Source organism: Bactrocera latifrons, unplaced genomic scaffold, assembly GCF_001853355.1.
Source record: "Bactrocera latifrons isolate USDA-ARS-PBARC rearing strain unplaced genomic scaffold, ASM185335v1 scaffold_178, whole genome shotgun sequence".
Taxonomy (NCBI): domain Eukaryota; kingdom Metazoa; phylum Arthropoda; class Insecta; order Diptera; family Tephritidae; genus Bactrocera; species Bactrocera latifrons.
In genome coordinates this window covers 166,723-179,624 of record NW_017535274.1, presented here as the reverse complement: position 1 = coordinate 179,624, position 12,902 = coordinate 166,723, and the positions used below count along the sequence as shown (strand labels likewise).

Genomic DNA, 12,902 nt, shown 5'->3' with positions numbered 1-12,902 from the left:
GCCACTGAAAATTCGTWGCTCTAAGGTTATGAGATTGCTACAAGACTGTGGTGATCCATAATTTTTATAGCAACTCAATGGACCTTAAATACATACAATACATAATTGAAGGAATAATTCGACAATTGTTTTGGTGTCTGTTTCCTTGATATGCGCACTTTTTGGCTAATAACTTGGAAAAACTTACCCTCAAATAGCGTACATACATATATCATCTTTCATAAATTGTAGAAAAACTCACCTGAAAGAGATAAAAAAAAAATAATTATTATTAAATATTTCGCAGATACATATATATTTTTGTTAATTATCTTTGTAATGGTGAAGTATTTTTCTTAATTTTTTGAAATCTCGACCACATCAAATTCAATGACAGTTATTGTCAATTCAGTGAAAATACTTGTCATTTCAATTGKACAGCAATTTATAAATTTGAAATTAAGTTGGGAACTCAGTCAAGCGAGTTAAGTTGGCAACTTAGTTGAAAAATCATAGTCAAATTTAGTTGCTTGTCAATCTAGGTGGTGTGAAATGTCAAAACAATAGCAATTGACAGCAGGTTGACGCTGCAATAATTTTTTTTAAATTTTTTTTGTTTTTTTTTCTGAATTCGACATAATGTTAGCCGCATATTAGGTTGATACTCTATAATAAATATTCAAGGTATTTATGAGCATATATTTAGTAGCGTTTGCGGCATATTTTGAGACACAGCCATCGACATGAGAGACAGAGATCGATTATGGTATTTTAGGAATATTCGAAACTTTGTAGAATATTACGTTTAAATCTCCACAAYAAAAACCGCCCAGCAATTTTCAAGCACTCGAGAAATAATTGTGTCGCTTTAAGACGTCAATGGCCATTATGTGTCACATTGCCTGACAGCAAGCGTTCGATATACAATTTCACTATTATTACGGTGGCGTTTTTGCTTCGTCTCATTTTTCATTATTCTTTTGAACACACCCATTTCCCATGCATTCGAAATATTTCTAAAGACATTTGAAACAATTCGAAATGCACATTGTATTTGGCCGCGGCGACKCGCTAACAGCCGCCAACCATCAGTTTCAATTTGAAAGGCAGCCAAAGCCAAAGCCAGCGGCAACGCCAACGTCACGCCGCACAGCACAGCGCGGCGCATCAACAACATCAGCATAAGCGATAGCGACAGCGTCGAGCGTAATCGTTATTGTGGTTTCCGGTGGCCTCAGCGCCTTTGTGGCGCGCACTCTCTTCGACCGCACGAACGCCAATGCCGCTCTTGTTGTTGTTGCGTAGCGAATACATTCACTTTGACGTCGAGCGAAACAAAAGTGTGCAATTTTCTTTGGAAAATGGCGGAAAAGCATAGAATTGCATTGCAACAACGGCTGCCGTGCCACGCCGCACCGCATGACACAATTGCGTCGCTACAAGGATGCTGTGTGATTTTCGTACGCGCTTCTTGCTGCTGTTGTTGTTGTGCTGGTTTGAAGTTGCCCCGGCTGTCGTTGTTGTAGTACAGCTTCTGCTCTTGAGATGCTGCAAACCATAAATCTTGGCTGAAATGTTTTAAATTTTAGCCGCACAGCGTGCTGAGGTTAAGCGRCTGGGCGGCAGGCGCGCRCACACACACACATACATACATAAGCGATACATCATWGCTATACAAGCGCGYGYTTATGTGTGTTGCAGCGTTACGAGCTCATGCCCCGAAATGGGTGTGGTTGCACTTAACTTTCCAAATTGCCCTCACTTGGCCTCTTTGGCCGCGTCGTCGTCGACGCGCCTTTATGTATGCGCTGACTGATGGACAGACGTAGAAATTTGAGAACGCGTTACTCATCCATTTGTTGTGTGTACATAACTATGTATGTGTTTATTGCAGTACTTTGTGCTGAATCTGATCGCTTTGGCGCAATGTTGCCAAAAGTCATTAGAGCACAACCACATTCACAGCGCTTACGCTGTCACCCATTTATTTATGTATGTGCGTGTTAGCGCGTGTGTGTATGTGTGTGTGTGGCGCTATTTATATAATAAATATTTACACACATATGTGTGTGCGTGTGCGCTTAATAGTTGCTCGAAAAACTTGAAATTTCATAAAACGCCTGCTTGGCGTGTGAAACATATGCTGGTAAGTGCGCCCAGAAGTAGGCAAAGCTGTAATATATGAAGTTTGCTGAAACGCGCCGTCCACTCTCCACTCTCCGCTCTCCATCCCTTTCTTCCTCTTTCTCTCCCATTATCTTACAGTTATCCTTCCCCTTCACTATGGCCAGTTGGCGCTTCGTTGGCTTGTGGCTGTTTTGTTCAATTTTCGGCTCTTTTCCGTTCCTCCACCAACCATCGCCTTCTAGTGTGTACAATTTCTCTGTCTGTGTTTTAGCCACTCGCAGAATTTATGTAGCATTTAACTGTGATTATTTTGATTAGTTTTGCGGCCAAATTTTGGCAACGCTCGTAGTCTGTGATGGCCATAACTTATTACCGTTTATTTAATTCGAGTTGAAGTTCGTTACTGGATTTTTTTTTTTTTTTTTTTTTTGCACAGAAATTTAGAGTTTGGAGTTAAGAGCTTGGGAACTAAATTTTGGTGTAATTATACATTTGTGTATATGTATGGAAAAATTATTTTAACATGGTTTCAATTAAAGTTTATAGCYTTCAAAAAAATCCATAAAAAAGCTGTGTAAACTTTTATCGAATCTTTAAGGAACACCGCACATGTATGAGCCATAAACTCAAGTTTAGTAAGAAAATTAGAGTTTAACCTTAAACACTACTCTCAAACATCCAATTTAGCCCACAAAAAATGCTTTCCCTCTTAATTTTCTTAAACACTGCTTTTTGAGTTTATGAAAATACAACCCTGCTTGCTGGAAAACTTAACGTCAGTGCTGAAAATATAGCTTCTGCGGTTCTGACAGTTTACATATAGAGTTTAATTTTTAACTATCTTCTCACTGGTCGTAAACCATACTCTTTTAGTGTTTATCGAAATACAACTCTGCAATTAGACACGATTTGACTGCTTTAAGGAGTTAACTATTATAGTCAGAGTTTCCTTAGCAGCTCAATGAGAAATTTGAGTTGAGGTTGCCACAAACTCGAGTTTAAGTGTCTATAACCTCGAGTTATGTTTTCCGAGAAATTGTGTTTAGTCTCTCATTGAATCGAGTTGAGCTTCATAAAACTCGTGTAATGTTTGACATAAACTCAAGTTGATTTTCYCATAAACTCGAGTTAAGTTTTCGAAAAACTCAAGTTGACTTTTCTATAAAATCGAGTTGAGTTGCCCATGAAATTGAATTAAGTCTCTCATAAAATAGGACTGAGTTTCACATAAACTCCAGTTAAGTTTAAAATAAACTTGAGCCTCTCATAAACGCGAGTTAAATTTTCCATAAAATTGAGTTCAGTCTTTCATAAAATCGAGTTGAATTTCACATAAACTCAAGTTAAATATGACATAAAGCTTTCATAAGCTCGAACTGAGTTTTCTATGAAATTGAGTTAGGCATCTCTGGATACAAAAAAAAAAAACCAAGCTCGATCTGAGAATGCTACAATTAGTAAGCGCAAAAAAACAAAAAAAAACTTATGAGCTAAAGTCTTATCTGCAATTTCTTACGCAATCGCAAGAAAATCGATCTATTTACGAAAATGAGTCACTTACAACAACAACCACTGAAAATAGTTGAGACCGAATTGAAGATGAGCCGCCGCAAACGGTGGCCAAGCCAGAACTAACAGTCTGYGCTATGTGTTTTGTGGGAGTGGGGGGGAATAATCTACCATAAGCCGGTCCCTCAAACTTTTAATTCGAATCGGTACCACCTATTGAACCGTCTGAAGGAACTAAAGCGACTAGCTTTTACCAATACGTGAGGAATTTTATGCTATTAGAACAACGCCAGACCACGCAACTCGGTAGAGACTCTCCAGAAATTCAACGTGGTTGGGAACTTTTTACTCTTCGAACAAGAGTTTATATGAGTGTTGTATTTTGAGATTAGCTCGAAAATGACAGATTAGGCCAGATGACTAATATGAACAGTCTTTTGTTAAGCCAAAAGAAAAACTGCTGCTATTAGATATTTCACTTGGATGTCTAAAAGTATGAGAATTTAGATGTTTTTGCTTTGATCTGACAAAGGCGGAATATTTGTTGTGCAAGTGTTGTGTTGAGTTCTTCCAAACAGCTGAAGCAGCTGAAATTCGCTACAACGTTCAATCTGACCGCATGAATCCATATCCAACAGTCGCCAGTTAGAGTTCTTAACATCATTGAAAGGTGAACTATGATAAAAGTGATGAGTTCATTAAACCYCTTACGATTTACCTTGTTGCCAGAAGGACCTTTTGACTGCACAGTTGCTAGTAGTTGATYAACGCTTGCTGAAYWGGCTTGAATTCCAAAAATCCAGTAGTGAAACGTAAGAAACTAACTAAGCTTCAGTAAAAATTAACAATCAGTAAGAAGTTAACTGATTTCCTTCCTGCTTYCACTCCGCAGTTATTAAGACTGTCCTACCAGTCCTACAAGTTCATCAGTCCTGCAGTTTCCWGTAATACTGCTTCAAACTAGTCTAATTATGGAGTAACTCGATGCTRGARAKAAGGACATTATTTCACTATATCTAMGCGCACAGTCAGCCCCAGCCAGGCTAATATCACTGCCCCACTATCGGTACGGATAGTCACCACTTTAAAAGAAACTGCGTTCCGAAGCAGTAGATATACTGTTTGCTAGGTTCATTGCATCTACTTCCGCTTGGTAGACGTTRACGTCGTGAGAAAACTAGAACTGATGGATAGTTTTGGAAAGTGCACTGCTACACTAACCATCCCCGCAAACTTTGATTCATTCTTAAGAAAGACCTTCTCTGCAGCAAGTCCTTCCCTGATCTGCCTCCCTAAAATATGGGTGAACAGAGAAACTACCGCCAATGCTAGGTTCGGTTATTTTGATATAAAATCAAAGTGTGCAAAGATTCCAGAGTAACCACACTCACAGTTATCTAAGTGCCCAGATTCTCTATTAGGCTCATGATAAATATTTCTTTCCATTTGCCAACGCAGAATAACTCTTGCCAACAAGGTGCTACTTTGGACTGAGTAGGCAATTGAGTAGTAAAGTTCTCTCTCGTCGAACAGAGGCTAAACTCTACAAGTCACTCATTATCCCCATGCTGCTATATTGTGCAGAGGCATCGGCGTTGGCAATATCTGATGAGTCGACGTTGCGAGTTTTCGAGACAAAAGTTCCACGAAAGATTTATGGTTCTTTGCGCGTTGGCAACAGCGATTATCGCATTCGGTAGAACGATGAGCTGTATGAGATATACGGCGATATTGACATAGTACAGTGAATTAAGAGACAGTGGCTGTGCTGGCTGGGTAATGTCGTCCGAATGGACGAAAGCTTTGAAGGTATTCAACACAATTCGCACCGAAAGAAGCAGAGGAAAAGGAAGACCTTCACTCCGTTGGAAAGACGAGTTGGGGAAAGCTCTGTCTTGGAATCTCCTATTGGCGCCAAACAAACAGAAAACAAAACACAAAAAAATCCCAAAAGAAAAAAACAACGGAAAAGAAAAACTTAAAAACCCCTGGATTTATATTACAAAGTATGCATTATGATTTTATAATTCGTCTCCTGAATATACATACGTGTATGTATGAATATTTCTTTAATATAGCCGATGCCTAATTTCACAAATTACGTGTTTGAATCAACACCAATAACGGTAATCCAATGTGGTTAWACAAAAAAAATTGGAATATAGAATCATAACAAATGGGAGCTGCATAATCCACAAAATCACATGCCTTACATAAAAAATCCAGCGAATCAACAAACAAAAGTTATATGGTAAGAACACTGGCTTGCAAATACATACACACACGCCCATATAAATGAATAGTTGCCACCACTTATTTAAACGACTGTAGCTTGTTAAAAATGCTGCTTGAAATCCCTGCAATCGCACATCACGCACACGCACACATAAACGCGAAATTATACAAGCGGAACATTGAACGGCAGCGCTAGAAAACTAGAGCCCCAAACGCCAGCGGCAATGGCAGCAACATTCCCAAATGCGTCGGCAAAGCGGAAATACGCTAAAATATGAATAAAAGCAATGTGACAACAATAAATGTCGCATGCGATTTTTTTTATTTGTTTTCGGTATATTTTCCCTTTATTGCACACTTTGCCACGCACCGTTATTGTTGCTGCTCATGCGTTTGTCATTTTATTTTATTTTTCTATTTTTGTTGTTGCTTTACTTAAGCTTTGTTTTTGTGAATTTGCTTCAGTGTTTTATGCTGTGCRCTGCTGTTGCGGCCTGTCATGTCATTTCATGGATTAAGTAATTTCTATGCGAATTATAATGGCGTTGGGAAGCGCAAACACTAACACATGCACACTTATATTTTTTATGTGTGTGCTTGTATACATTTCATTGCCCATTGTTAATATGTATCTAYAGATATTATAGCGCCTTTTTCAATTACAGCRGCTGTGTTTATATGTGAGCACATTAGGGTGTTACTGATAATGAAAAAAAGAAAAAATTCCTCAAAAACAGCTCATTCAACTATATTGAATAATATAATCAAAAATATATCCTTGAAATTTTAATGATGATTTGGAAGCTTGAAAGTAGACCAAACTTTGAACGCGCTGTGCCTATACCCTAACATATTCCAATCGAAATCAAAATTTATTTGCAACAAATTTTTATTCATTGCATTACTATTCAAAAGAAAAAATCTTGAAAAAAAAATAAAAATAAATAATTTTTGTTTTTTCAAATTTCAAGTACCACCTTAATATACATATGTACAAAAAATATAGTATGCAGTGATTAATGCGGCTGTATTTGTATTTCAAGCCAAACGGTGGAATATTTGTATGCAAAAATGCCATTTGATTCATGGAGTTAGCACAAAAGACCTAATGTTACACCATAGAGTATAAATTTCCAGCATTTTGGAGGACAAAGGATTGGATTAGGCATTTAATGCGACTTGCAATTATTTATGTTTATTATCTTTTCGTTGATCACGCTTGATACTCGAGTGCATTGTGGGTGGCGTTGCGATGTTTGATTTTTCTCAGAAAATGCTTGCATAAACAACAATAACAACAARCGATATATTGTAATTGGTAATTGAGAATATGCAAATATTGTCATTGTAGTACTTGTAATGCTTATCACCGGTGGTACACGCTGATAAATGAAATTGTTAATATATTAAATATTATAAGAGTTAGTGAAAAGAAGATTTAAAATGTCTAGAATCTATGATTAAGGAATGATCGATGAAAACTTAAAACAAAAAAAAAAAACACAAATACAATTTATCGATACAAAGTTTTTCATAGAAAAACATTTATAGATTATAAAAGTGTCGATAAAATTATCGATTAATTTTATGCTTATATTTATCGAAACTAAAATCATARATATGATGTTTGCAGCTATCGTATATTCAAATATCTATTAAAATTTACCGATTAATTCAATTTAAATTTATTTAAAAAAAAGTTATCGATAAGATTTTTAACAATCCATGTGATATTTTTTATAATTTCATCGAAATAAAAAAATATCTATMAAAATGACCTATTCATTTAATTCTTATATATTTATTAAAGTTAAATGTATCGATGTGATATTTACAGCCAGCGATAATTAAAATATTTATACAAATTTATCTATTAATTTAATTCAAACTCATCGAAATACAAATTATCGATAGGTTTTYAAAAATTTAACGTGATATTTTTATAACTTTATCGAAATTCAAAAAWCGATATTGCCACTAAAAATATCGATTAATTTAATTTTTATATATTTATCGAAATAAWAAGTATCGGTAAGATATTTGATGCTACCGAGTATTAAAGAAAACATCTATTAAAATTTATCGATTAATTTAAKTTAAACTTATCGAAATACAAATTATCGATAGGATTTTTAACAATTAACGTGATATTTTTATAACTTTATCGAAATGCAAAAATCAGTATTGTCCTTAAAAAATATCGATTAATTAAATTTTTATATATTTATCGAAATAAAAAATATCGATATCGGTAGGATAATTGCACTTAACGAAACAAATTATGGAATTGTACTAAAAATTTAAAGGAAATGTCTTAAATATGTACGTACATAAATATATTATAACAAATAAAGGTGAAAAAATCAAAATAAGTTATCGAAAAAAAGTAAAAAGATATACTGAAATTCGCGAAAAAAACTGTAAGAACATCGTTTAGATTACTTGCCCAAAAATACATATGTATGGTAATAAATTAAACTAATAACGAAAAAATATATGATATCGAAATCGATTGTGAAAAATATTTTTATCGTTTAAGAATTTCAAAGAAAATAATTTTTGTTACCTATCAAATCTAAGCTTCGGCGACCCACTTGTTGCTTTCATATATTCATCTTTTGTTATGTACTTCCGTTGAGGGGGTAAGGTTACGAGGTTATAATTTTCTAATAACACATGTGTACTATTTGTGAGTTGAAATAGCTATTATTTGGTTTCAACGTCATGTTAGTTTCTCTTAATGTGAAGAACTTTCGTAATATCAAAATGTTTAACTGTAATTATTTATAAAAAATTTAATTTAAGCGTTTTACTTTTTTTAATATAAAATCAGGTGGCAACTCTCTAAATATATTTTTGTTTGAAACTTTACCGAAATGCATTTTTACACCAATATTATACTATTTATTAAATTTATGTAGAAACTTTTTAAATTAGATAAATGTGGCAACTCTTTTTGATTTGATTACTCTAAACTTACCTTTCGCAGAAACATTTCGTTGCATTGCTTGGCGGTGCTGCGCCAATGTCTGTGGCGATAACGCGAATTGCCCAACTTCAGCGTGCCATGCAGCTCTGCCGCCTCCTCGACGATACGTTTGATGCACTGATAGCGCAGTCGATTACAACGGTAAATCGGTTTCAATGCCATTGTGCCCTGTTCGGGCTCTGATTCGGCACCGGAACGCACCTGTTCCTCGTCGTCGTCCACCCACGCGCTCAACACACCCTCAACGAAATTGTACAGCATCTGGATGTTGGCCTTCATCGGCGCCGAACCGGACGGAACTTGTTCAGTTTTGATTAGTTTACGATTTTGACAGACTTCGCGTAGYAAATTCTCACCGAAATGCACCGTTTTGTGACGACGTCGACGCGAATTTAACGATGCCGCCGATGCGGACTTCATAAGCTTACCGTTGGTGCCATTCAAATGTGACACACCGTTACCGTTGCGACCGTTATAGTAGTGACGACCATTGGCCGCGTGCGTGATGTGTAGTGATGAAGGCGGCAGCGGTGGTTGTGAGCTCGACAAAATGGTATGCGTTGGTATACCGGTAGTCAGCATAGGACCGCTCCCCACCGCGCCCATGCCGTCCTGTTGCCATAAGGCGGCAGCTGAGTCACCACGTTGCAGCGTATTCGGCTGAGAGTTGCTGCGATATTGCATGCCGGGATGACGGGGCATTTGTGGTGATGGCGTCTCCGGCGCCGGTTCGATGTCGTCGAGCGTTGTCGGCGGCTGAGCGAGTGTGGTGCGCAGTCGATTGAAATCCGCTGCGCTGCGGGGCAGTGAGTTGCATTTGGCGGCATTGAAGCATTTACGATTCTGGCAGGTGAGTAACGGMGCACACGAACGACACTCGTGGCAAATGACGAGGCGTCGCTGTGGTGCCGATTGGAATTGYTGCATCTGTTGTTGTTGCTGTTGTTGTGACGTAGGAGGCGGTGGTGGTGGCGGCGTTGGTGTGTCATCCGACGTTATGTGTGCAGGCACTGTGTGCATTTGTGCGCGCGCCACTTGTTGATGACGTGCGAGGTTGATCGTTGACGCCGATGTGGTTACTGTTGTCATGCCGGCGCCGCGTTCTATTGTTTGACATTCGAGGAAACGGCAGTGGGGATCAGTGCAAATGGGGAGCAAACGACAGGCGGGATCATTGCAAGGCGATGGCGAACGCGGCGCACGTTCGGCCGATGACGATTTGCGTTTAAGGCCGCCGTTGTGATGACCGGACATGTCKGAAACGGTAGCCGAACGTTGTGTTTGATGGCGACGCGAACGTTCACGCTTCGATTCGCGTACAGTAGAGCTGTTGGCGGCAGTGGTCATAGCGCTCTCCTTGGGAGGCAACATTATATCCTTGGCATCCTTAGGCACATACTGATAACGTTCTTTGTGCGGTTTGGCATACAAACGCTCTAATTGGCTTTGCGCTGCGGCCGAGGTGGTGGGCGCAGTCACAACTTCACTAGCGGAATGTCGCAGCTTACGTTCGCGCGAACGTTCATGTGATCGCCGCTCGCGTTCTGCACATATAGGCGGTTGTTGGTGTAACTGTGACTGCAGCGTCGGTACTGACGGCTTGTGATGCAACTCGACGAATGGCTGACGTCGATCCATCGTCGGCACCTGTTGCATTGTCGGTGKCTTGCCTAACGATTGCAGCCTATTCAGCGGATACGCAATCCAATCGAGCATCTCTTCCTCGCTGCGATCACTGTGACCCAACGAGTGCCGCTTGCGCGCCGCCTGTTGTGCGACAGTGGCATCCTCCTGCGAATGCGAACGTTGCGTATCGCCGCTGCCGTTGCGTCGATGATGTGCGCGACGCGTTTTCGGCGGTGGCGCTTCCTCACGCGCCGAGCTGCGTGACGACGTTTGCAGTTTCGTTAGCCACTCAACAATGTCGGTTTTGAGCAACGAAAACTCGCTATGTTGAGCAGAGCTCTGTCTTGATAATGGCTTCTTCAGCAGTTCAGCCAATTCCTCCTTCAGCGCCTTGGCATAGGAAGCAGCGCTCGTCTTCGATTCAGTTGGCCGTTCGGCCATGGAACGTTTGCGTGGCAAATGCTCTAAGAGCCAATCGGGCACCTCATCCTTCATTACGGTAATCTCACTAGGACCAGAGGACGTACGCACCGGCCCTCTTTGACGCGCCAACCACTCGATGGTCTCTTCGCGCACCGCACCACTTTCAGCCGAACGTGCCGAATGTCTCTGTTGCGCTTTACGATCAAACCATTCYAATTCTTCAGGTGCGCGCGTTGTACTCTTCGAGACCGGCACCTCCTCAGCGCTCTTCTGGCGGCGCGGTGGCAACTGCGGTTTGCCACTCTCCGCGCCATGACGGTGCACATGATGCTGATGCACATGACCGTGCCCATGCGCGCGATAAACCTGCGGGGGCGCTCCTGCTGCTGCTGACGCCGCAGCCGAAGCTTGTCGTGGCGGTGGCTCCGGTGGTAAGCGCACCGAACCTTTACGCTTGATYACTTTTTGTTCGATGGTGTCCTCATCACGTGCGCGCACACGCCGCGTGATCTCAAAAATATCGCCATTGATTTGGTGATAGAACTTCTCCACTTCCACGCCGCGGTCGAATTCCTCCTTTATGTGACGCACGTGTGTTTGCGATTTTATGCGTGAGGGTGGACGCGGCGGCAACTCAGGCTCCTTCTCATCATCGCCGTCACCATCCGAATCGGCAGAGCCGAGCAGCGCGCCTGAACCGCCACCATCAATGACGCCGCCCATCGAATGTACGGCTGAGGCGCTGGGTCGTTGTTGTAATTGTTGGTGTTGTTGTTGTGGCGCTAATTGCAGCTGCTTTTCCTGCTGCTGCAAGAGGCGATCCAATGAGCCATGATGTGTCTTGAGCGCCGGGTCCAGCTGACCCAATTGTGCCTGTTCCAGCGACTGCATTCGGCACTGCGCATTACAAATGCAGACGCCGCGTTTTTTGCTACCAAAACGGAAAAGACTACTCGCTAGCTGTGACACACCATCACCGAGTACACCGCCGCCACCGCCACCACCGCTGCCGCCAGCGGTTACATCCCTTCCCGAGGCCGTTGTTGCCGATGTCAAACGCGCGGACTGTGAAACTGGCGTTATGTCGACTATCACGCAACAGCAATGCAACGAGAAGGACTTCTTATCGCTGCCACTGCCGCTAACAGAATTGTTGTTATCGCTTTCGCTGTTATGTGAGGCGGCCAGAATGAGCGGCTATTCAGCACAGGCGACGCACAGGCGACCCGACGTCGACGGTGTTGTGCCTCGCGTATATCCAGCGACGTCCAGCGGCGTAGTGTAGTGTTGTGCGTTTCTATGTATGGTTTTCGTATGGCAGCGCGTACACTAAGCGCTACTGAACGTGTATGCTTGTGGTCGTTTATCAGCGCTGCGCGACTTTGTTGGGTATTTGTGGGCGCGCACCGCTGGGTTTGCGGTGACACGGTATAGGTTGAGTTATAGTTGGATTTGCTGTCGCGCCACCTTAAACGGCAGAGCGCTGAAGCTAATGTTGGTTGGGCGGAGGCGCTGRTTACTGGTGCGTTGGCGTGGTAGTGTGACGGCAATGACGCGCGGTTGATTTGTGTTTGCTGTGCGGGCGTTGGCGTTAGACGCGCGTGTGCGCTGACTGTATTCAAGTTATGGAATTGGTGTGTTAGGTGTGCGTTAAGGCTGCGTCCTTGCCGTTGGGGCGGGTGGTAAGCTTTGCTTACTTGGCGCGAAATGTCTACACTCCTGCGATTGTTGGCTTGGCTAATTTTTCTAATAGYTTTTGTGTTTGGCAATTTGTGGCGCGCTTGCCGTGCAACCAAAATCATGCCAATGTGCGTTGTGCCCTGCAGCCGTAAAYATTTACGTTCCAGCCATTGCCAGCTTGTGCGCTTAAGTTATTTACTTTCTAAATACTTTGTGCTTGTGTTTTTTTAAGTTAATTTTCTTCTATACTTAAATGAAGTATTGATTTTCGTTATTTGTTACTTTGTGTTGCCTACATTTAGGGTTTATGCAATTTACTCTAAAAAGCCCTTTG

General features: G+C 41.2%; 1 protein-coding gene across 1 annotated transcript in view; it reads right to left on the bottom strand.

Moving 5' to 3' along the window:
* The window catches only part of LOC108967119 (protein still life, isoforms C/SIF type 2), a gene marked incomplete at its 3' end in the record, with an annotated part of 282,692 nt that extends 270,913 nt beyond the window's left edge, over positions 1-11,779 (bottom strand). The window contains 1 exon segment of the mRNA XM_018930366.1: positions 8,831-11,779. Coding sequence (XP_018785911.1) covers positions 8,831-11,779 — 2,949 coding nt within the window.
* Between the last annotated feature and the right edge of the window lie 1,123 nt (positions 11,780-12,902).